The sequence below is a fragment of the Trichogramma pretiosum genome, unplaced genomic scaffold, assembly GCF_000599845.2.
Source record: "Trichogramma pretiosum strain Unisexual culture from Peru unplaced genomic scaffold, Tpre_2.0 scaffold15, whole genome shotgun sequence".
In the NCBI taxonomy this organism is placed as follows: Eukaryota; Metazoa; Arthropoda; class Insecta; order Hymenoptera; family Trichogrammatidae; genus Trichogramma; species Trichogramma pretiosum.
In genome coordinates this window covers 1165762-1190098 of record NW_019641686.1, presented here as the reverse complement: position 1 = coordinate 1190098, position 24337 = coordinate 1165762, and the positions used below count along the sequence as shown (strand labels likewise).

General features: G+C 37.5%; 6 protein-coding genes across 7 annotated transcripts; 1 reads left to right on the top strand and 5 right to left on the bottom strand.

The window, feature by feature from the left end:
• The first annotated feature begins 10085 nt into the window (after positions 1-10085).
• LOC106649925 (putative protein TPRXL) lies at positions 10086-12124 on the top strand. The gene is made up of 3 exons (XM_023461196.1): positions 10086-10237; positions 10309-10819; positions 10898-12124. The coding sequence occupies exons 2-3, from the start codon at positions 10348-10350 to the stop codon at positions 11239-11241; spliced, it is 816 nt and encodes a 271-aa protein (XP_023316964.1). The 5' UTR covers positions 10086-10237; positions 10309-10347; the 3' UTR covers positions 11242-12124.
• Positions 12125-12225: 101 nt separating this feature from the next.
• LOC106650147 (glutathione S-transferase theta-1-like) lies at positions 12226-15336 on the bottom strand. The gene is made up of 5 exons (XM_014368008.1): positions 15248-15336; positions 13318-13527; positions 13097-13247; positions 12854-13034; positions 12226-12508 (listed from the first exon to the last, which is right to left on the bottom strand). The coding sequence occupies exons 2-5, from the start codon at positions 13515-13517 to the stop codon at positions 12333-12335; spliced, it is 708 nt and encodes a 235-aa protein (XP_014223494.1). The 5' UTR covers positions 13518-13527; positions 15248-15336; the 3' UTR covers positions 12226-12332.
• Positions 13647-15336, bottom strand: LOC106650146 (glutathione S-transferase theta-1-like). 2 transcript variants are annotated; one of them, XM_014368006.2, is made up of 5 exons: positions 15248-15336; positions 14530-14769; positions 14256-14406; positions 14003-14183; positions 13647-13922 (listed from the first exon to the last, which is right to left on the bottom strand). In XM_014368006.2, the coding sequence occupies exons 2-5, from the start codon at positions 14727-14729 to the stop codon at positions 13741-13743; spliced, it is 714 nt and encodes a 237-aa protein (XP_014223492.1). In that variant the 5' UTR covers positions 14730-14769; positions 15248-15336; the 3' UTR covers positions 13647-13740. The 2 variants fall into 2 exon arrangements, with proteins under 2 accessions (XP_014223492.1, XP_014223493.1); XM_014368007.2 differs by having other exon boundaries at positions 14530-14730; positions 15248-15331.
• On the bottom strand, positions 15027-16450 carry LOC106650149 (glutathione S-transferase theta-3-like). The gene is made up of 2 exons (XM_014368009.2): positions 15892-16450; positions 15027-15803 (listed from the first exon to the last, which is right to left on the bottom strand). Exons 1-2 carry the CDS (start codon positions 16427-16429, stop codon positions 15658-15660), a joined length of 684 nt encoding a protein of 227 aa, XP_014223495.1. The 5' UTR covers positions 16430-16450; the 3' UTR covers positions 15027-15657.
• A 144-nt stretch (positions 16451-16594) lies between these two features.
• On the bottom strand, positions 16595-17955 carry LOC106650150 (glutathione S-transferase theta-1-like). The gene is made up of 5 exons (XM_014368010.2): positions 17788-17955; positions 17335-17549; positions 17110-17260; positions 16863-17046; positions 16595-16793 (listed from the first exon to the last, which is right to left on the bottom strand). Exons 2-5 carry the CDS (start codon positions 17532-17534, stop codon positions 16663-16665), a joined length of 666 nt encoding a protein of 221 aa, XP_014223496.1. The 5' UTR covers positions 17535-17549; positions 17788-17955; the 3' UTR covers positions 16595-16662.
• A 369-nt stretch (positions 17956-18324) lies between these two features.
• On the bottom strand, positions 18325-24019 carry LOC106650212 (structural maintenance of chromosomes protein 4). Its single transcript, XM_014368125.2, has 10 exons — positions 23757-24019; positions 23250-23512; positions 23000-23191; positions 22749-22925; positions 22369-22661; positions 22005-22284; positions 21337-21933; positions 20877-21242; positions 18926-20808; positions 18325-18854 (listed from the first exon to the last, which is right to left on the bottom strand). The coding sequence occupies exons 2-10, from the start codon at positions 23505-23507 to the stop codon at positions 18548-18550; spliced, it is 4353 nt and encodes a 1450-aa protein (XP_014223611.1). The 5' UTR covers positions 23508-23512; positions 23757-24019; the 3' UTR covers positions 18325-18547.
• Positions 24020-24337: the final 318 nt, after the last annotated feature.

Sequence of the window (24337 nt, the reverse complement as noted above, 5' to 3'; positions counted from 1 at the left end):
AAAAATTTTAACGTAAAAAGAACGTAATCGATAATCGAACGTTTTCCGAATGATTTTTTTAGTAAAACTTGAAATCTCTCACACGCAGTCCCGAACGATCGGTATGGATCGCGTGCAACGCAAAATGCTAACAACGGAGCATTACAAATGCACACAAGAGACACGGCGGTCGCTGGTATAATCTACATATGAACGCGCATACATGTCGTGCGGCGCGGTACATAGTTCGCGTAGTTCACAATATATTAATACCGAACCCATGAAGAATCGCCACGTCAGTTCTCGCGGCTCGTCTATATTATAGTACCAACTAGTGCAAATATACGTCACAGGGAGAGAGAGAGAGAGAGAGAGAGAGCAAAATAGAGGCACATATTAAGAGCGTTAGAACGCGGGTGCGCTTATACACCAGTGCGGCTTTTGGTAAACTCGAGTCCAAGCTTTAACCACGTTGGATCGTCGCGTGCTCGCATGAATATTCATATTATGCGTACGATTCGAGGGTGCGTGCAATATCATTCGAGAAGGATGCTGTTGTTTTGTTTTGTATTATAAGCCTAGGCTAGGTAGAAAACTTCAATGAGCTTGTGCGGGGATGCTTGCATCGATTTTTCCTTCTTTTTTTTATTGCCGAGTGATTGCGACTGATCGATTATTCGCTTACACGATGAACAGTTGCGCAGTTTTTGATTATATCAATACCATACAGAAACGCGTTAATAATTGCCAGTACTTCATTTGGACTTTTCAACAGAGGACCGACACGACAATCGCATCGTCCGGATCCGTGACAGGTATGTCTTTGCAAAAGACGATGATTCCAAATCATCTGTCAAAATTAAAATAAGAAAAAACTAGTGCTTGAAAATACATATGAGGAAGTTGTGCGACATATTGGGCAGCGTATTCTATACTCTTGAGTATCGGCTATTAATTACGTAATTGATTTTAAAGTATATTGCTCAAGTATTATAATTTAAATTTTAAGATACGACTGCAATCGTTGATTGTTGAATTTATCATGTTTAAGATCCATGCGATAATTGGCAGTATTTCGAAAAGCCGATCGACCGATCGCGTCCGCATATAACTTGGTTAAAATAAGTCAAACAGATCTCCCGTTATGGAGGACGATGTTCTCAGAATACGTGTATTGGTAAATAAAGAGTCTTATAAATTTGATATTATTTTCTCGAAATTTTCACGCATGCGTGAGCAGTACTTCATTATTTTAATATAAAAACTTATTGTACCGTTAGCGTACGCACTCCGGCGAAGAGAGTGTGAGAGGGGGATGTTGGTGTTAAAAATTCAGCAGGCCGCATTATATAGAAAAAAGCGTTAGCCGTGCGTGTATATACAAAAGGTGCTTTGAATAAATGATAAGCGCAATAATAACCCAAGTGCAGAGATAGTGTCTGAGAAATCTCTATATCTGTATAATATACGTGTATGGTATATATATGAGTCTTTTCCTCCCCTTTTCATGCACATATGCATAGATGCATGTGAACGTTAAGGTTTGACTCTCTCGCCGTTCGGGGCTCGTGCGTAGACCACATGTGTCGCGCGCCATACAGTACTCGTAATATCATACGTATCATTAATATTTCATCGTCTTCTTGTCTCTCTTAACACACATATTTGCCAGTTCTTATGTACACACTCATGCAGCGCAGAGACACGGAAAGAGAGAGAGAGAGAATCGAGTATATTTGCTTAATGCATTTAGGAGCGCTTCGACGAGTCCGAGGGTTTGATTCCGAGGAACAATGGTTAAGGTGGAGCGTCTAGCTATTGTGTATATATGCATTACGTGGCTCTCTCTCGCGCGCGTGTACTTTGCTAGTTATATAACGTTATCTATCATTATACATATCGAGGTGATCGTCCTTTTGCCAGACTCATTATGTCTATTATACATAACGACGACGACGTAGACGACGCCGATTTTCCCCACCTGAGACTAACGCCTAGCGCGACCGATCGCTCGCACGGGGGTGTGCGAAACCCCGTGTAACGGTTTAGTTGATCGACGAGTGCCACAGTGTGCAGATCGACCCCTCACATACAAGACAGTCGATGAAAAACTCGGTTTATTTGACCGTCGAATTCCATATCGTGCTCGCGCTCAAGTGCGTCAAAAAGCGGATCTATCTGAGAGAGCGGCTGCCCTTGCTGGCCAGACAGCGACGCCTCACCATGGCCGCCGTGAATCTCGACACGTTCAAGAAGGGCGAAAAGTGGCGAGCCTACGTTGACCAGCTCAACTCGTTCATCCAGCTGAAGGACATACCCGCGGACAAGCAGAAGGACTTCCTCATAACGCAGCTGAGCACGCCCGTCTACGAGATCCTGTGCGGCCTCTGCAAGCCCGACTCGCCGCAGCACCCCAAGTTCGGCTTCGACGATCTCATCAAGAAGCTCGACGATTTTCTCACGCCCCCGGACAAGTACGTCGCCCACTTCGAGTACAATCGCGAAAAGCAAGGCATACAGGAAACGATCAAGGAGTACAAGTTCACGGAGCAGCTGAGCGAGGGCATCAAGACCGAGGCCATGTGCTTCAAAGTTTATCGCTCGGCCGACTCCATCAAGGATTTCGTCAATTTCACGGCCGAGGTCGACTGGGACCACAACGAGTCGACCAAGCATATAACCACGTCCGATTCACAAAGTAACGCCGAAGTCTTTACCGTTTCGGAGTTTCGCTGCTTGCAGCAACAGCAGCATCAACAGCATCACCGAACGGACCGGACGATGCGCGCCACGATGCTCGACGATGGAAAATTAGTCGGCGATACGTGCTGTTGTTGTCGCGGTAAAAACCGACAGTTCCTCAATTAAAATAATTGTTATTAATTGCATCTAGACGTTGTTTTATCAAAAATAATTCATTTTCATTCAACAATGATGAAAAAGACAAAGTAAATAAATGTTATCGTCCAAGGCTATTCCAATTCAAAGTGGCTACTCAAGAGTACTTGGTACAAGAAATAGTTTGTTTTTCTACACAAAAATGAAAATTTTTCAACGACAAATGAAAATAAAAAATGACGTGAACGAATTTCCCCTAAATAGACAGACCTATTCTACTTACATCGCAAAAATACAACTGTACTCTATATCGTAATTTTTTTTACTTTTGAAATTTCAAATTACGGTAGTCAGATCAATCAATGACCGGGTACCAGTGAATGAACATTTTGGAAAATATGATATGAAAAACAATTAAAAATATATTTGTATGGTCGTTATTCAATTCTTCAGCGAACGATCAAGTATCTTGCTTTCTATGTCCAATTATTATATAACAAGAAAAAAGAATGATTATTGCACACCCAAAAGTGGTCATTTACTGGTCGAAAGCGGTCAATCATTGCCTTCATTGTAGTAGCAGTAACAATCTTAATTTAAAGTAAATGCAACAGAGTGCACTTTTATAAATATTATTTAACCCTCGACGATAGTATTTATTAATGTTAACTATAATATTAAACTCGATAGCGATTATAATGAAACTTTGCTCATAAAACCTAATGCATAGAGCTTCAAATGACCTGTCGCAATTTGTCCACAGAAAGCAGCTCGACGGAATCTCAGAAGCAGGAGGAGCAACCGCAGCCACCGCCATCGTCACCTTCAGCGAGCAGCAACGGCAGCAACGTCGAGGCCAATGGTCCGACGATGCTCGAGCCAGCCCACCTGACGTGTTCGAGCAACGGTTACCCCAACTCGGCTTCGTCGTCGTCGATGCAGACCGGCCTGAGAATGAGCTCGAGCTGCGCAGCCATCAAGAGCAGCGGCTCGTACATGCCGCTGCACCAGCCGAATCGCTCGCTACCCTTGAGGCCGGCTCCACCGCTGCCCCGGCGACGCAGCAGTAGCATAGTCCCGCCGCAGCAGAGCGTCTTGGATAAAAATGCCCGTAACAACAAGGACGTGCCGAGCAATCGTAAGTGCGATCCCCGCCTCGTATATGCCTGCTCTATCCTTCTACCTCCGCGCTCCTATCGATAATAAATATACACGATTCACGCACTCGTACACAGACACGCTTACTCGTTTTACTAGGTTTATCGCGAAATAAACAAAGCTCGCCTCTTTATCATCCGCAATGTACAAAAGCTAAATATAATATAACGTAATGCCACATTAGTCTCTGTTTCTCAAAGTCGGTGTGATATTATATTACGCGACCAAGAGTCTCTCTATACACAATACGATATCAATAAATACCAACACAGTCGTACATCATGCATTTGTGCATACACGCGCACACCAACCTGTGTGTATATTGTATACACACTTGAGAATTTTATCACTCGCGAGCGCATACCTCTTCTTTTTTTTTCTTTCTTTTTTTTTTTATTTATATCTCACGACTCGAGCGAGTCCCGCTTATTGGATGCTATTAGGTGCACGACAGTTGTCGGCGAGTTATCAACGTGCCGAAATGTAATTGTCATTTCTCTTCTCATTTTTTTTCGGGCTTTTATTTCCGATGTAACTCGAGTGATGAAAAACTTTCCATACCGCGAACGTGATGATGAATAAATTGTGCGAAATCGAAATTGTGCATCCCTTTTAAAAGATTAATTTTCGTGTTTGTGTTTTGGCGCCAGGCGCAGTGCGTAATCGTATTTCGATTGTTCAAACGCGCTTGCACTCGACCACGTGCTTAAACCCTTTTTATACTGCAAAGCCACGTGCTTAGTTCCCTGTGTACGATTTTTTGCCTCGCTTTTTCCGAGAAAAGAAAATGTTTAATAAACATTATCTTTAGTGTAATTCTATAGTGTCTTGTAACTCGATACAAGAGAAGTGATCGTGATTACATTGTGATATGTTGATTGAAAAATTGGATCATTTTTATTCCAGGTAAAGTGTAAGCGGGGAAAAAAATTATTTCGTGTGATAAAAGTTTATTATAAGCGATTGTAAACAAATATGAGCATTAAAAAAAATGTGCGTACATAATGTCAATACGAGGCGTGCACATTTTACGAAAGGTCTTTAGGAGTGCGTAAACAATGAAAACGTCATAACACCTGATACATTTTTAACTGCAAAATTCAATAGTTTTTTGGTTCAAGACGTTAATATTTATTATCATTTTTTACCTTGTATTTTGTTAATCATCATTCATGAGCAACTGATAAATGTCATTCAACTCGCGTTGGCAACGAAACAAACATTTTCCAATAATATTCGACTGGATCGTATATAATTTTTTACTGTGCGCCACAGAAATTATTGTAATCGAATGAGAAAGAAAAAAAAAAGAAAATGAAATTGCAAATACCTTGAATGATTAATATTTGAAAAACATTATTTACAACGTGGTTCACCGCATTAGACGTGCGAACGACGTGCAAGGGGGCTGATTGATGCATTAGGAATGGTGGCGAGCGCACGTCCACCCCTCCTGAAGCCTCGCACGTATACGCGAGGCTACAATTTTCCTTTTACGCGTAATTGCTGTTCAATTATATTGGGCTATTGTATAATGGTTTGGCAAAACATATAAGAGAAAAAAAACATATAACGTAATCATTAATATTTCTATTTGTAAAACGTGATGCTAGTAGGGAAAGAAAATTTTTTTTTTATTTTTGTGGGTCAAGGATCGTCATAAAAAATTTGCCACTCGTGCTGGATTGATTTTTGCTTGAAAGTTAAACATTGAGCTTCTTGTCCATTCCGTGAATTACATAAAAGCCACGCATGTTGTGCATTGTTAATGCGCACTGGCTTTATATTATATTCTTAATAATAGGCGCGCAAGAAACAACCCCTCGCGACACATTTGTTCGTGATTTATTAAGCATTGGCTTTTTTTCCTCTAAAATTTATTGTCGCAATTGTTCATTCTTCGCAGGAGGTAGCCCCTTCTCGACCGAGTCGTTGCTGCGCTGTGATGAAGAATCGTCGACACGGCGGAACTGGAGCCGCATCGATCAACAGCCGACCAACGCCTCGGAGCAACAGCAGCAGCAGCAGCAACAACAGGCTACAAAAATGGTGCCACCATTGAAGTTAAAAAAATTGTCTCGCGAAGATGATCACTCTCATCGTGGATCGTCGATCGAGCGCGAGGAAACGTCCACGCCGTCGTCGTCGGTTGGCGAGTACTGCATAATAACGCCGGAGCGGTCGGATCAACAGCAGCAGCAGCAGCAGCAGCACAGTGCACAGACGGTGGTGCTCGCGAGTGATAAAACAACGAGCAACGATTGCGCCAGCAGCGATCACGACGATTGTGCCGCCAAGAGCATCGAGATCACGATACCGTCGATGCCGGAATTGGGCATAAATGAGCAGCGCACGGACCGCATAAGCGTACCGCAGGAGTCGGCCAAGCCTTTCATCGTCAAATACACCATTGCCAACGACGGGTGAGTCAGCTTCGCTATTCTTGCCGCACATCTTTTTTATTTTTTTGTTGTTTTTACTTTATTTTATTTTATTTTATTATTATTTTTTTTTTCAAAAAAAAAAGCCTACGTTTAATACGTTCGACACGATCGCGCACTTATCATTTTACACGTTTTTCACGAAAAGAATAACATCTTTTTACAGACAATTTTCGAGACTGATGCCGATAAATTTTCAACCGGTGTCGGTAGTGCAGACGTCACCGATCACAAATAAGCTCGCCGATCCCGCCGTCAAATCCGACAAATTAGAGCACGATCAGAATTCGAATCTCATTTCCTCGATGCCGATAATCTCGCAAGACTCGAGAAGCGCGTCGAAAACGCACAACAAACCTGGCGAAATCGCCCAGGCGAATGGCGACTGGCATAAGCGTAAACATTGGCTGCGGGATAAATTGAGAGATCACCTCGCCTCGGTTTTAGAAATTAGACGGAAATTGCCACCCGATCAGGAGAGCAAGATCGAAGAATGTGAAGAAAGGATCGAGCGTATTACCGATCTGTTGAAAAAATTAAACGAATTCAAGACTCAAGAGTCCTTCGACAAATTTTTCCAGGAAGACATCATCGAAGAATTTTTAAGAAAGGATGAAGAAAAATGCGATGAACGTAGAGACGATACATCTATCACTGAATCATCCAATAGTACAACTGATGAAGTCTTTAGGTAAAGTTGGATAATTAATTTTCATGCATTTAAATTTCTTGTAAATACTTAACTGACAACGTTTCATGCGGAACTCGAAAATAATCGAATGACCTACGCGTAATAATAAACTAAAGATTCAACTTACTATGTTTGGCTTTCAGACATTTTTCACGTTTCTAAAGATAATTTATCGACGTTGGCAAAACGGGAAAAATAGAAGGAAACGCGCTCTTCATTTTTGACCATCGCGAATTTTCTGTAGAAAATAAAGAATGATGCATTATATCAGTGAACTGCGTGCATATACGTACGAACGTAAACTATAATATTTTTATCACTGCACACGCGCCACCTCTGTCATTAGAAAATTGCGCCGCTGATTAAAGAAAATCACGAACGTCGACGCTTTTATTATTACGATCGACGCGCGCGCTTCGCGTTTTGCGACACGTGTTACTGCGCAAAATGTATAAAAATATAAATACGTATTGAAAACGTTCTTTTGTCAATGCTCATTTTGCCCAATATTATCATGGTTCGTAGTAAAATTTTATTATCTCATCTACGCAGCGAGTTGCAACATTTGGGAGTTAAAGTATCGTCGACGGACGCCGAGACCAACAGAAATGTCACGACTAATAGTGGTATTCGGAGCAGCGAAGTGATAATGGACAATAAGCGAACAACCATGAATTTGGAGAAAGCCTCAGCGAACGGATACGTCGTTAATTCGGTATGTTGTGCATTAAAATAATATGGTATTTTAAGAGTTGAAGGGGGTTTATTAAAGTTTTAATAAACGAAGAAATATCGTAAGAGTTGAATTTGACTGTATTTTAATTATTGTGATTATTCATTTTTTTTTCTCATCGTAGTATATTTTAATGCTTACTATCTTTGTTAGAATCGAGTTCAGTTAATTAAAACGCGTCCTTTTTTTTAAACTCAGCATTTGATTTTTTTTCTCAATACGTGTATCAACGTAATTTTTATTTACAGCAGCTGAACACATACGCACATACATTGAATGATTAAATCAACAATGATGATAAGCAATATACTTTTTCCTCTCTTTCTTGCAAAATTTTGTTTGGTTTTGACTGCTAGAACTTTTATCGTCGCACTCGTGCATTTTACATTAACTTTATCTTATCTCGATAAAAATTTTATAAACTATACTTTATAAAAAAAATTAAAATAAATAAAAAGAATCTCAGTGAAGAATCGATTATAATCAAACAGGTGATTGACTCGCTCAAGTTGAAAAATTCTCATGTACTTCTAGTTAAAAAAAAAAAACATTGCCTGCTGTACATGACACCAACTTTGTTAATTTTTTCAAAAGATGATTTTGTTTTCTTTGGCAGGCATCTCCCAGATCCGTGATCGTGGACGCGCGTCCTACCTCAAATTCTGTAGCATCGCCGACGTCGATGCCTACAAAACCCAAAGGATACTCGTCCTTCATGATCGAGGAACTGACGGCAACGGCGCATCAACCGACGGCCGTCAGATCGCAGCAACAGCATCAGGTCTGCTTACCGTTGAACAGTCCGCGGGAAGCTTTAATAGCGTCGACCGCTTGGCTCGGCAACGAGCATCAACAGCACCAACCGCAACTGAACAGCATGACTGACGTCGTGGCGCAATCTTACACCTATAATCGAGTTGTGCAGCAATCGCAAATGATGCAAGAAGAGTCAAAAAAATTGCCCTGCAAAAGACCGACTTTGGATGACGTGTCTGTTAGTACTTCGCTGGTCGATAAGAAAAAGAGAAAAAAAGGTGAGATAGTTAATAAAACGATCTCGATAACCGTCATTGAGATCATTAGATTCAAGAGAAATAAAAGGCAGATATAATTGTTAGCAATTTTTTAATCTTCTTATTTTTATTCGTAATTAAGTTCTTGAGATCAAAAATGTCGTGATTATTGAATATTATACATTTGTATGGCGTTTGTAGTCTCATGATATTTCACGTTGGTAAATTGTTTGTCTACAGTCAATGATCCAGCGGCTCCACCGATGTCTCAATGGCCAACCTCGGGGTACATGCAAACTCATGCACCGTACAACAAAACTATGCTCAATAATCTGCAGCTTCAACGTATGCATAACAGCATGAACAATCCAACTCTAAGATACCCTGTCTCATCGTCGGATGTCGGGCTTTGGAGTCCAGCAATCATGGTTTATCCGCATAACGAGATCCATTCGCAGCAGCAACAGCAACTAATAAACGAGCCACTAGTTCATCGCGTCGTTGATTACAAAATTATGGACCAACAGCAGCAAGCGCAAACCAAAACTGCACGCCCTTTGCAGGAGTACCAGCAACAAATGTCAAGCGAATTCGTCATGAATGTCCATAGAGCCCACGAGTCTGAACAACAGGTAAATTCGACGTTTTTGCATTAAATTAACAATAGTTTTAATGCCCAACGTCATACGCTAAATTTCAACGTAATACTTTTTTTATTGTCTATGTACGTATTTATTGATGGTTTAAAAATGTTTAACGTTTGACAGTTGAGACACGAAGCGGCCAAACGATCGTTACAATCATCAAAAACACAACTACTACAACATCATCATCAAAATTCGATGTCGCATGAATCATCGACATCATCCAGAGTAATACCCGATCCTTTTGTAAATTTGAATCATTGGGCGGTAATTGAGATGTCAAAAAAGAATTCAGACATAAGAAAAAATGGATCAATCGTATTACCAGATAATCGACAGTCTTATTTCCAAGTAAGATATTTCTACGCTCTACAATATGGAGCAAATAATAAATATGTCATTGTTATTTTTAGCAGACAACTGGAGGAATCTATAAAGGTGGGCCCGTAGATTTGGTGAATAACAATTTTGCCAATACTCCAGCTGGGCATTGGGCTGTCGTCGCAGCTGAACAACAACAAGCTCGAGCTGCATCTTATCATCAACAACAGCAACATCAACATCAACATCAACAACAACAACAACAACAACAACAACAACAACAACAACAACATCAACAACAACAACAACACCAACACCAACACCAACAACAACAACAACAGACCTCAGGGCTAGCCACGTCAAGTGGCTTGTACCGACGCCAACCTACCAATATTCCAAATTATTCATCAAAACTTGGAGTAAAATAGTTTTTTGCCACTTTTTCAAAATAGTTAATGATCTTTTTATAGTAAAATGTATTTATTTTTAGTCCGCAATTTACTCTGGTAAAAATAGAGGGACTCCAATAATGAGTTATAATAATCTTTATCCGTACCATCCTCATCCGACAACGGTCTATGGAAATCTTTTACCATCGAGTCTCGAGTCTTCGCCGGCTTCGTCGACTTCGTCCACTTCTACCCCGGCATCCACCTCTTCGACTCCTCGTGTTCCACCTCTCATTCCTCTCGGAAGCAATAGTGCAAGTAATAACAGTGCTACAAATAATGACATCAACCAAGTCTCCACTGCTATGATTTTGGACAAACAGCGATATTATCAGCAGCAGCGTTGGAACAACGATTTAGCAGATCAACGTTTAGGTAGATTACTCGCTGCGCCAAATTTTGCAGAGCAGAGAATACAGCAACAGCAGCAAAGTCAACAAAAACAGCAAGTCAAAGTCGACGTATCGTCAGGAATTTTTAAAACTCCAGAAAGCAATGTCATCTATGCTAACAGCTCAAGGAGCAGTATCAGCAGTACTGCTCAACCCATGGGTTAGTAAAAAATTTATGTGCATCATTTTTATGATAAACAATTTTGATGAAATTAGTCACTAAATTCATTTTTAACAGGATCAACATCGTCAAGCCATTCATCATTATACTCTTCAAGCACTCAAATTCCAACACAAAATTCTTTGAGCCGAAACTATGTTTCCTCAACTGTCGTCAATTCAGCTGCGACAGAAGGAAATATTTCAAATTACGATAAACAAAGTCCAACTCCTAGTTTGATTGAAGCTCACCGATCATCTTCTTTTTTTAGATGTTTTTATTGTAACGTTGAAGGAGCTAAATTCGAATGTTTAGGCTGTGAAAGCGTGGCATACTGCAATGAAGTATGTCAAAAGCAGCACTGGTCGGTTCACGTTACACAGTGTCGAAAAATAATGCCAAAGTTAAAGAAGGTCGATTGAATCGCGTACGCTATCAAAGAAATGCTATGCGTTTACTAGTCAATATTTTTTTTCCTTCAGAAAAGAACATTCACTTGAATAACTTAAAGAATTGAACTATTATGTAAGTGTTCTTCTCTTTATCTCTCCTTCGGAATTTACTGTAGCAAATTGCTGTTAATATTAAACATTTCAATAACCATATGTTCAACTTCAATAGTTACTGTTTAATAGTTATGCTTCATATAACTTTTAAAACTCAAAATATGTAATGGATTCAAATAAAATTGCGATTTTTTCTTGATAATTGAAGCTATGAGCAAAGAAATTGAGGATAATCGATTGTCAATAAAAAATGATCTCTTGCAGATTTCTGTTACTTTTTAATAGGCCAGAAAACAATTGAAATGTTTTGTTATCTCAATAACCTAAATAAGAAATTCAAAATTAAATCCAAAATAGTGATTAAATTTTTTTGAAATATTATAATTTTGTACGATACCAAAGTCGATTAATTTTGTAATAATATATCTAACGATGCTATCTCTGAAAGTATTAGATAGATCAATGATAAAAGGAGCTATACATTCGATTTGAATATATTTTGTTGGTCGATGTAACCAAAGTTTTGACTGAGTGTACATTATTTAAAATAAGCTATTAACTTTAGAAAAACGTTTTTATTTTTGTACTTAAAAAAAGTAAAAAGTTTAATAATTCAAAAACTTTTTCATATTACTATAAGTAGTTCATTTTAGCATTGTATTTTTGTCAAATAAAATACTGCAAATCTTAAAAGTTGACATCATTTCGATGAGATGTTAAAAATCTATATCGTGATTGAGATATGAGACATTCAACTTTTACCTTGAAAGTATGAATAAATGTGATTGATGTGTATCCATAGATTTTTACGCAGTGCAAAACGTCATGTTTTATGTTTCAAAAGTTGGATTTGGACTGTAGAAATACGTGTAATGGTGTAGAAAAAATTATAAGCAATACTGCTTTAAAAATATATATCATTTTATATAAACCACCATAAATAAATACAAGCGAAGTATTTATCAACAATGTATCAATAATCAAAGAATAATAAATATTACTCCAGATCAGGGAAATATTTCATTTATGTCGCACGTATGTGCTGGCCGACCTGCGATCCTTTTGACAACGTCGTCCACGTACTTATGAGCTTCGGCGTAATGCGGCCCTGAAGCTTGTTCGACTCGATCGAACCAACCTTTTAACTTAGGCCTGCCTTGACGCGGCTCTAAACCCGCCATTCCTTGAAAATGAAAACATGATTTTTTTAAAATTATTTACTATTGTTATAATTCCATTGTTGTCATTTTCGTCATTATTGTCATATATATTTATAAGTTGCTTTTATATACCCTGTCTTTTATACTTTAGTTGTAAAGAATCAAAACTATATTTTAAGTTGAGAACGTTAATTTTTTTCTATTATTTTCTAAATATTGATTGAATGGACTGCAATTGTATCATTTTGGATATTTGTATAGCGTTTAATTTGTAAATCGCGTTAATTATATATGTATCTATGATTGTGATGTTAATATACGTGCTTAAATCCGGATGCGTGAATAAAGAAAAACATTATTATCCTTACGTATTTGTTCGATTTCGCAAGCTGCGAATAAGTCAGCGACGCTGATTTCATTTCCCATGAGAAAATTTTTATCTTTCAGCCAAAGGTTTTCAAATTGATCCAAGCAGGCAGTAACGCCGGACGCGCATTCCTTGGCACGTTCAGGATGGGCAGCTTTTTGTCGCATCATTGGAAACAGCACCTTTAAAGGCATGGATTGTTTGAGATATAATTACAATGAGCGATAACTATTTATGAACTTACATTCGCCAAAAAAAGTCGCGAACAGATGACACGCGTATTTAAATGCTGCCATTCCAAGTATTCATCGACTTTAGCTTGTTCTCGGGACTTTGTTGGATACCAGTGTTCGGCAACTTTAAATTCTCGGGCTACGTATCGAGCTATCCCAACACTTTGAAAATAAATAAGAATTAAATAATTAAGCTTCAGCTAATTTTAAAATTTTGGCATAAAATCAGCACCTTTCGATAAGCTTGAATCCATCATGTTCAATGGAGGGTACTTTGCCAAAAGGATGTATCTCCTCGTATTCCTCGGACCGATTTTCACCTCGAGATATATTGACAATGTGCGATTCAAAAGGAATATTACATTTTTTGAAGAATATATACAAGGCTCTCGAAGGTTGAGATAAAAAATCAAAGTACAGCTTCAAAACCATGATGTCGTAACTGCAGAATGTTATACATTTTTATTACGGCGATTAAGTTTGATATTTTTGTAAATAAGGAAAAAAAGCGTTAGATTGAATGATGTAAAAAAATCACTATGATTGCATTGAAGTTATAATTTTATTAAACTGAAAATATACAAAATCGATGGCACTGGCGCTAATACAGTAAAATTCAAACCAATTAGTTAAACTAACAAAAAAAATAGAAACTTTACAATCGACTCTTGACTTTCAGAGACTGTTCGAATAGTTTCGCTTTCTCTCTGTTTCTGACGATCAATTTATCGACAATTGCGTGGGCCTCGTTGTAATGGGGCGACGTTACCTGAATGACTCTATCGAGCCAGGCGGATAATTTTGGTCGATTTTTACGTGGATCGAATTCTGCCATTCCTGTACAAAAGACATAATGAAATTCAAGTCGTTTGGTGAATGTTTTTAATTGGAATTTGTATATGAATAAAAAAACTCACGAGCGTGTTCAATTTCGCACGCTCCGAATATATCGGCGATGCTGATTTCGTCGCCGATCAAAAACGATTTGTCTTTGAGCCAGATATTCTCGATCTGATCCAAACAGATTTCCATACGTTGGAGATGCTGCTCGAGTTCAGATTTTGTTGGTTCTCTGGCCTCGAATCTGCGCATCAAAACCTAGGCAAAGCCAATCGCGTGTACAGAAATATATTATATTGGTCGTTCAAAATAAAAAAAGTTAATATATACCTTGAGATAATAATACGAATTACAATGTAATCTCGTATTGAGATGCTGCCATTCCAGATACTCGTCGACTTTGGCCTGAGCTCGGCAATCTTTCGGATACCAGTGATCAGGCAGATTGTATTCGCGGCAGATATATCGCGCGATCGCTACACTGCGCGAGAATAAGAAACAATAAAGAGACGTTGATTATAATATTTTTCTTCGCAATCTCTCAATTATTAATCATTTGCGCGGCTCATGATAAAATATTGTCAATAACAAAATCGCCACTTACCTCTCGGTCAGCACGAATCCGTCGTGAACGATAACGGGTACTTTGTGAAACGGGTTGACTTTGCGAAAACTCGGCAACAATTGATCGCCTCGGCCTAGGTGCAGAACCTTCGGCTCGAAGTCAATGCCCACCGTTTTAAAAAAGATGTACAGTGCCCTCGATGGTTGCGACAACAGATCGTAATACAGCGTTAAGCTCATCCTGTCGGTCGAGAAATTATTAACGACCTGACGTTGAAAGCTGCACAATATACATGACAGTTCACGGTATAATTATTTCGTTAGTTTCCTTTTTGAATTTGGCGCGCTTTCGCAGCTAAAGCGTCGGCTACTATTTTGCCATTTACATACGTATCTACGCACACACATACACGTAAGTGCATCGAGCATGAGTGCTAATTTGGCAGGTGTAAAAAATCATACATCGAAACATGTATTATAGACCCTGATTTACGTGAAGGGGGTAGTACATAGCAAAAAATAAAAATAATCATCAAATTAAACGAAGATAGTATGTATTGTTCACTTTAATGTGCCAAATAATTAGAGTTTTACAAGAATACGTTTGAGTATGTGTTAAACATATACGTCTATAATGGGCTCATGGTCTCAAGCACATTAGAAACGCAGTTTATAAACATAAAAATGAAGCCTATTGAACGCAAAATAAATTAAAAGCACCTAATATACAGTTTAATTGTTGATCTCCAAAGACTTACTTTCAGAAGGAAATTCAATATCTCTGGGCGAAAAAATAAATACAAGGTGAAGCGTGGTCGATGGCCAGTGTTTTTTCCGTCAATTTTGCACCGAGACTAAAGAGTCTATAACGCTTTATCGGCAAGAAAACATTAAGTGCACGATAATCCCACCTACTGTCACCATTGCAGCGCACATTTGCGCATGTAAGTTTGCGACTACAAACAAGTCATAAGCCGGCAGCTGCATGCGCGCGCAACCGTCACGCGAGGTGTGTACTTTGCAATTGCAGCGCAATGGCATAATTTGTAATATGATGCAGCATCTTTTGTACCGAATGACGTTATCTACCAATATTTGCTTGACACAAAAAACCATCTGTTCGACAGGTTATATGAATATATTTCTCGTTGTAATCACGCGACAAGTTTTAGTCGATATCGAAGCTCTTCTTGACGACGACTTTTTCCAGTCTCACCAGGGCGTCCTCGTAGTGCGGCGAAGTAGCTTTGGCGACGCGATCCAGCCAAGCACTGAGTTTCGGCCGTCCTTTTCGCGGATCGTAGCCGACCATACCTATAATAAGATGAGCATTTTTTTCTCTTTATATTCAGAAATGTATCGCGTACGACGCGCAGAAAATATTGTCATAGGAAAAACTCACGAGGATGTTCGATTTCGCAAGCGCCAACAATGTCGGCGATGCTGATCTCTCGTCCTGTCAAAAAAATCGCGCCATCCCTGAGCCAAATATTTTCAATTTGATCCAGACAGGCATCCATGTCCTTCATCAATCGTTCCAATTCCTCGGGTGGCGATTGCTGGCCGGTACGCATCGGCAAGATGGCCTTGGCGATCAAGTAGGCGACCAAAGGCTTCCTCACGTTCAAGTGCTGCCACTCGAGATACTCGTCGACGCGAGCCTGGGCCCTCGAGTCCTCCCGGGGATACCAGTGATCGGCAACTTTGAATTCTCGGCAAAGGTAGCGCAAGATCGCGACACTCTCCATGACATTGAAGCCGTCGTGCGCGATGGCTGGCACCTTTTTGAAGACGTTGATTTTTTCGAACTCGGCGTTGTCGTGTTCGCGCTTCACCAGCTGATAGGTGCGCGATTCGAAGGGTATACCGTTGACTCGCAAAAAAATGTAAACCATTCGACAAGGTGCCGAGAGCAGATCGTAGTAAAATTTCAATGCCATGGTTTGATCGCGATCGGTATCGTCTCAACGTTTAGAATGATAGTTTCCTACTGAGAGATCCATCAAAAATGTTAGATCGTGCATCTGCGAAAATCTCAATTATTCTTAACTCGTGTATGCCTCTGCATGCGTGGAATTATTTTCATTAGTCATCGTGACAGGTTGCTCATTACATAATTCGATTCTATTTCAAAGCAGCCAACATTTATTATAAAAAAAACAATATCGAACTTCTACATTTTAGGTGAAAGCTGGATGATTTTTTCATGAGCTTCTTGGTAGTGAGGAGAGGTTGCTTTCGCCACACGATCGAGCCATTCGGTCAGTTGCGGGCGTCCCTTTCTAGCATCGAAACCAGCGAATCCTTCAAGCAAAATATTACGTCAGTATAGTAACAAGCAAATTTAATCTACGCATTTGTGTCGCAACTTACTGAGTTGTTCGACCTCGCAAGCTCCGATTATATCGGCAACGGTAATCTTGTTAGAAACTAAAAAAGGCTTATTGTCCTTCAACCAGATGTTATTTAAATCATCCAAACTGGAAGCCACGGGCCCTTCTAATCTTTTTAATTCCTCAGGACGAGCTGGTTTTTTCGTTATCAATGGTATAATTGACTGAAAAATTGAGATTTTGTTTTTCAATCACGTACTGTGAAACAATTGATGGTTTCGATTTACCTTGGTGCGAACGTAAGAGACTAAATGAAGTCTCAGACCCATGTGTTGCCACTCGAGAAATTCGTCCACTCTAGCTTGTGCTTTGGATTCTTTCGGGTACCAATGATCGTCTACCTTAAATTCCCGACACAAATAACGCAGAATGGCAACGCTGCAAGAATAAAAAAACAGATTTCATGCTAAGAAGATTAAATAATTGCATTGAGCTAGTTATCAATAAATTACCTCTCGGTCAAAACGAATCCATCGTGCTCGATTATAGGAATCTGTTTAAAGGCATTCAATTTGGCAAAACCTGGCTTCAAATGTTCACCTTTCATCAGATTCACAAACACAGACTCGAAGGGTGTTCCAGTCTGTTTCAAGAATATGTAAAGTGCTCGAGCTGGCTGTGATAGCAAATCATGGTAGAGTTTCAAGCTCATGGCACCACGATTAATCTGCAAGTTAATTTGAACAAATTTTGAATGTCCCGCTGTTTCAGTGGAGGGTAAAACCTCGTCATCGCGTCACAACTTTATCTGTTGTCTATTCATCCAAGCAAATCAGATAAACCTTAGCATATAACACAATTTTGCGAGTATTTATACACTTTTTTAATATAATTATTGTGCTCTTTTGATTCTATTATAAAGAAAATTTGAAAAATATCATCGGAAAACATTTTTTAACGCTTACCAAAATTAAAGACGCTAAGTAACTTGATTCTCCACTGCCGAAGATTATCGGATTGATTCAAGCGTCCAGTACCCGAACTCAATTTAGCAGAAGACTTTGGCAGCGTTCAGAATCAATCCCCTCTCAATCATTTTGGGAACGAAACATTTTTATTTGAATGAACATATCGCATTTGATGTAAAATTATTTATTCACTTCGAAAACAATATTATTCTACAATAAAGATCATTTTTTCACTTAAATATTTAAACTTACAGTTTTAAATATATATTCAATATTCTTAATTAATTTCAGTATACAGTTAATTTTCTACTACGTTATCGTTCCTATACAATCACGAAACATTAATAATTAACGCCCCATTCATTAAGGCTGTGTTATTGTTTTTCTGTTTCGATTTTTATTTAAAAAACCTGGTATAAAAATAAAAAAAAATGGACTTAGATTTATGTGCACAAAACATGTAAATTTTGAATGAAAATGTACTTTGTATATAAATTTTCATTTTTAACATGACATGTTCCAGATTCATAAATTTTGTTAAATTAATCTTAAATATTTAAATTTTAAAAATATATACTTCTATTATAATCTGATTTTTTTTAAATAATCATGCAACATCTCGAAATGAACTTTAATCTTATATACAATTTGCACTTGAGATAGATTGTCCCACAATTCAAGAAGTGCGACGACTATTTGTAAAAAAAATATTGCCCTAAACACTTTCAAGTCTCTTACAGCATTTTTAACTTTATTTTCATTGCTTGCGTCGTTTACGTGACGATGATACAAGATCATCAGCTCCTAGATCTACTGGCACTTTAACTTTTCTAACTCTTGATGTTCGTCTAGGTGTTGTCATGCTATCGTCTTCTTGTGAACTTAACGGTGACCTTTGAGAACTGTCCATTTCTGCGATTTTGTCTAATTCACTTTGTACATTACGTCTTGCGTTCTTTTCTCTCTTAGGTGTTGGAGTTGCTTCAGCCTTACGCTTTTTCGTTACAGGCGGCGTCTTCAAGGGTGTTTTTAGTGGCGTACAAGGCAAGCTTATATCCCCAAGTCTGTAAAATCACATTATACATATAATCTAATTTAAATTATATACATGTTAAGTAATGTAAGTCAAACACACCTTAAGTCGAAAGTATTTTCATTCTCGTTTTCTCGGTTTGCATCGTTTTCTCGATTAGCGTCGTCTTTATTTATTTCTCTGTCTCTATTAATATTTTCGGGACAGGTAGCAGGAATGACTGGCCTGGTTATAGTTTCTGTCCTAGTATCAGACATCATTTGAGAAAAACTCGGAGCAACTGGACATGGTTGTGACATGAATGACTGTGGCTTGACTTGTTGATTTTGATAAGTTGCTTCCGTGATTCCGATTTTCTTATTAAATTTTTTTACATCTACTACCGCGCATTTACTACTATTGAATATCTTGTAGATGCCTACAAGATAATCTGCTAGCTCAAACATGTCAGATCGGTGAGATATGACAATGAACTGTGCATTTTTCGTACGTTCTTTAATGTAACTAGCAACAATTGAAACATTTTTGAAATCTAGAGCAGCATCAATTTCGTCCATAAAATAAACTGGTGTCGGTTTGTAATGATGCAAAGCAAACACCAAAGCTAACGAACTCAGAGTTTTTTCACCACCACTGAGATTTTGAATGTATTTCCAAGATTTTTTTGGTGGTCGAACGCTAAAAACGATACCTTCACTGAAAGGATCGAGCGAATCGACGAGTTCGAGCTCGGCATCACCGCCTAGCGTAATCATGCGGTACATTTCTTTAAGTTTTCCAGTAATGAGGCCGAATCCTGCATTGAACTCTTGCATGCGCTTACGCACAGCAACCTGATAAGTTTCACGCATTTTGTTGCGTTCTTCTGTAATTTTTTGTAATTTTTCCGAACGTCTAAGATATTCTTCATTCTGAGCTTTGAATTGATCAATTATCTGCATATTCGGTATTTCTTTAGGTAATTTTTCTTTAGCTTTTTGCAGTTGCTGAGCAACGACTTTACTATCTAATTCTGCTAACTCCTCTTTGGTAAACTCGCTGAAAGTTTCCTCGTTTTCATTGGGAATTTCTTGAAGTTTCAAATTATCCATGGCTCTTGTAAGTTCAGGAATTCTTTGACGAAATTCTTTAACAATTTTGTTCTTTTCATTGAGTTTTTGATCAAGATCTATTTTGACAGCTTTCATCTTGCTCTCTCTAGATTGTAATTTATCCAATTCACTTTTTAATTCAACTGCAAGTTCATCCCGTTCAGCTAGCTCTTTATTGATTTCTTTCAATTGACTCATGACGTCTGAACCCATTTTTTCACATTCGGCTTTTTCTTTCATTATTTCACGAATTCGTTGTTCGCAGTTTTTAATTTCTGTTTCAAGGGTCTCAATCCTTTGTTCAGCTTTCTTGGCGTTACGTTCGGCTGTTTTTATAGCAACTTGCAACCTGCAAATTTCACCTTTGGTTTTATCGATAGCTTTTGTTAGACTGGATATTTTCTTTTGTTGTTCTTTGACCCGTCCACCAGAAATCTCCTCTATTTTTTGATTGATATGATTAACTGCATTTTCTAATTCTTTACAATCTTCAAGAGCTTCATTGTATCTTTTTTCTGCCTCCTCCACAATTTTTGTGAGTTCTTTAACTTTTTTAGCATCGCAAACTGTTGCTTGAGTTTTTTTCTCTTGTTCCTTTAACTGCTTACGTAAATTTGGTTCAGCAACACTTAGTTGATTAGCTTCGATTTTACATTTATCTTTATTTACTATCATTTCTTTTAAAGAATTGCTGAGGGAATGGATTTTTTCTTCCAAGGGTGGTTGAAGAGCTTTCACATTATTATACTCTTCGAAAACTTGGTCGAGCTCGCGCTGCAATTTTTCGATATCTTGAGCAGTTGGTTCGCTACGTGCTACTTTTTGACCCATTCGTCCACGGGCTGAAGTACGGCCACCACCACTCATCGTACCAGAAAGTTCAATCATTTCACCCTGCAAATTAATGTAGGAAAAAATATTGAAAAATTGAACTAATTTAACAAAAAATAAATTCATCATACCTTTAAAGTTACAACGCGGAAACGTTGAGCACCGTAACCAATGCGCGTCGCTTGATCAATGTCATTGGCTACAAGTGTGTTTTGTATGGCGTAATAAAATGCAGGTAATAAACGTTTATCTTCGACTTGAATTAGATCGAAGAGTCTGGGAACATTTTCGGGTGTTCGTATTTTTTCCTGACATTGACGAGCAAAACGTTGTTGCTTTTCTAGGGCAATAAAGGTACCCCGACCAATGTCGTTATCCCGCAAAAATTTAATGCACTCAGTAGCGGTATTAACTGTATCAACAACTATATTATCCAAAGGACCACAAGCTGTAGATATGGCTACATCGTATTTGGCGTCAATTGCTCCAAGATCACCCTAAATTATTACAAATGAACATAATGTATAATTTATAATAATTGAAGTAATAAATAAATGCTTAAATTTTTCTATAATATCATTGATACTTTACCAGTCTACCAAATATTCCTGGTATCCTGCCTTCTCTTTTTTCTTTCATGAGTGAATTCAAGATGTGATTTCTCGATCTACCCGCTTGCATAGCGGATTTTTGCTCATCGAATTTCAATCTGGTATTTCGCAAACGTGCATTTGCTTCACTTTCACGGGCCTTCAATGCTTCAAGTTTTTTTTTAGCACCTTCCAATTCTTCTTCAGTTACTGGAATTTTGGGTTCTATACTAGCCAGTTCCTTTTTGCATTTGACTAATCTTTCACTAGTAGTTTTCATATGTTCTTGTAGTTCTTGCAACTTATTTTTTTCTGTTTGTTCTTCTGAGGTGTATAAATTCAATTTCGATTTAGCTATGTCCAAAGCAGACTTTGTTTCATCAACATTTTTACGTTGCGGAACCAATTTTTTCTCATAGCTAGCACGTTTTTCTATGAGAGGTTCAGTTTTTTCTTTAAGCCCACTCATCAATGTAACAAGAGCAGCTTCTTCTTTTTCCTTGTCTTCTAATTGTTTTTCTTGAAGTTTTTCACACTCTTCTATGTCTTTTTGGTTTTTTTCAGGTACTTTTTCTAAGTCCTCTAATTTACTTTTTTCCTAAAATTCATAATGTGATATAAGAATTAAAATGTATGATATTTGAGCATAAAATGAAAGGATTAACTTACATTTTTTACAGTGGTCATGTTATCTTTTCTTCTTTTATTTGTTGCTACAGATTCAGCATGAAGGGCTTCATCTTTTTTTCGAATTTCATCAAACTCTGCAGTCAGTCCATCTTTCTTCACTTGTAATTTTTCCCATTTCTTAGATTTTTCTTTAAAAATGTTTGTCTTTTCATCACGTTCTGCTTGAACTTTATTCATTTCTTCTACCAATTTTCCATGGTCTTCATCTAATTCTTTTTTAATCTCTTCTTCTTTCTCTAATTGTTCTTCAATTTCATACCTAATAAATACAATAAGTCCAATCAAAATATTTACAAGAAAATTTTTTGAAACCATTATAAAAAACATTATAACTCAACTTTACCTTTTGATTTGATAATATCGATGTTGAAGTTTTATTATAGAATTTTCCCCTTTTAAATATTGAACAGCTTCTTGCATAGGTTTTTCTAAGTCTATTTTGGCTTTTTCAACTACTTTTAAACGTCTTAATTTCTCTTCACGGATTTCAGAAAGCTCTTCTACTCTGACAAATAATTTTTCTAAGGGTTCTCGATATCTAGTAGTTCCAATAATATCTTCCAAAAACTCTAACATACCAGTATCACCTTCTGTCAAGCCTTTGGGTTTCATAAGGGCAATTTGTTCTACTTCTCCCTAGAAGTAATTTACAATAAATATAGAAATATACTACATAGCAAGTATTAAACAAAATATTTCAATTTAAGACAAATTTCAATTTACTTGTAAGATCAAAAATCTATTATGATCCAAATCAACGTGATGAGATTTTAAAAGGTTCGTGATTTGTTTAAATTGAGCTTTCCGGCCATTAATTTCATAATAAGAAGAACTATCTTTGAATGCTGTTCTTGAGATATAAAATTCACTGTTAGGAATGATATCGTAATCTTGTCCAGGCTAGAATAAGGTAGATCATTCTTATAAAATTTGTATTGCAATACATAATTATTATTTTTGTCTTGATGGTATACCTTATCAATAATTTGTTGAAAATGTACAGAAACTGAACAACTTGAGCAATGAGGATGTTCATTTGAATTATGTATAAGCTCAGCTACTTTTTTTGTTCTGATTTTATTTGCACGATAACCAAATACAAAGAGCATAGAATCAATTGCATTACTTTTTCCATTTCCATTGGGACCAACGATAGAAGAAAAGCACTGAAACGTAATTGATTATTAATATGAACATGAATTGATGATTTTACACCACGCATACCTTGTGGAAAGGTCCAATCTCAATGGTTCCAGCATAACTTTTGAAATTTTTTGTAACAATTTTCACAATCATTAGTCTTGGGCCTTTAGTATCATATTCACCGAAAACCATTGGTGGTGGAGGAATACAAATATCATCAGATACTCTCCAACCTCCTGCTTCATCGCTATTTTCTTCTTTTCCTTCTTCTTCTGCATCTTTAGGAGGTGGATCAACATCCATTGCCTCACTGGAGCTTCCTTGACTTTCAGTAGTCATATTCACTATAAATTATTAAATAAAATTAAACTTATCACATTAAAACAATTAAATTCATTGACAAAACCACTTCAAAAAGTCAGTTATCAAAAAGTGTAAATAATTGTACTGATTCTCTTCAATGGAGGTTAATATAAGTTGACACAATAATGCAATTTAAAATATCACTTAATCAACGTGAATTAAATGTTTTACATTTCTCACTGAATGAATAAACAAATTAAAATAACAATCTTTCACTGGAATTACCATTGATTTAGTCAACTCGAATGTTTATATTTGCTCAAAACATAATCAACGCGATTCTGCAGAAGAAGTGGCGGGCAAAGCGACGCTATAGTGTGCGCTTGCTACGAGAAATTTGAAATTATAGTTTTAACGATTATTCTGCACGCTAGTACACACGAGTAAACCCTATAATCAATATGGCGTTAGGCGCGTCTGATAATTTTTGAATTCACGGAGCTTTTCTGTTGTCATCCATTGATGGTAATGCATTAACATGACTGACGTTTAATTTAACGTAATTGTAGCTATTTGGAATTACTTATTTGCAACTTATTTAAATCTGTGTGGCGCACATAGAGCATTACTTAAGCTAAAAACCGTTGCCAAAAATCGAACGATAGGTAGTCGCCATTTTCTTAATTCGAGATATATCGAAAATATTTTTTGTCTCGAATGGGAATTGACACTTTAAAAAAATTAATTTAAATATGAACGTTTACAATGTTAACTTTGAACTAATTGAAATTAACTCATATTGTAAATTTATGTCGGTAGGTAATTTTTTTTTATGAATTATTTACATTATGTTTAAATAATATTTG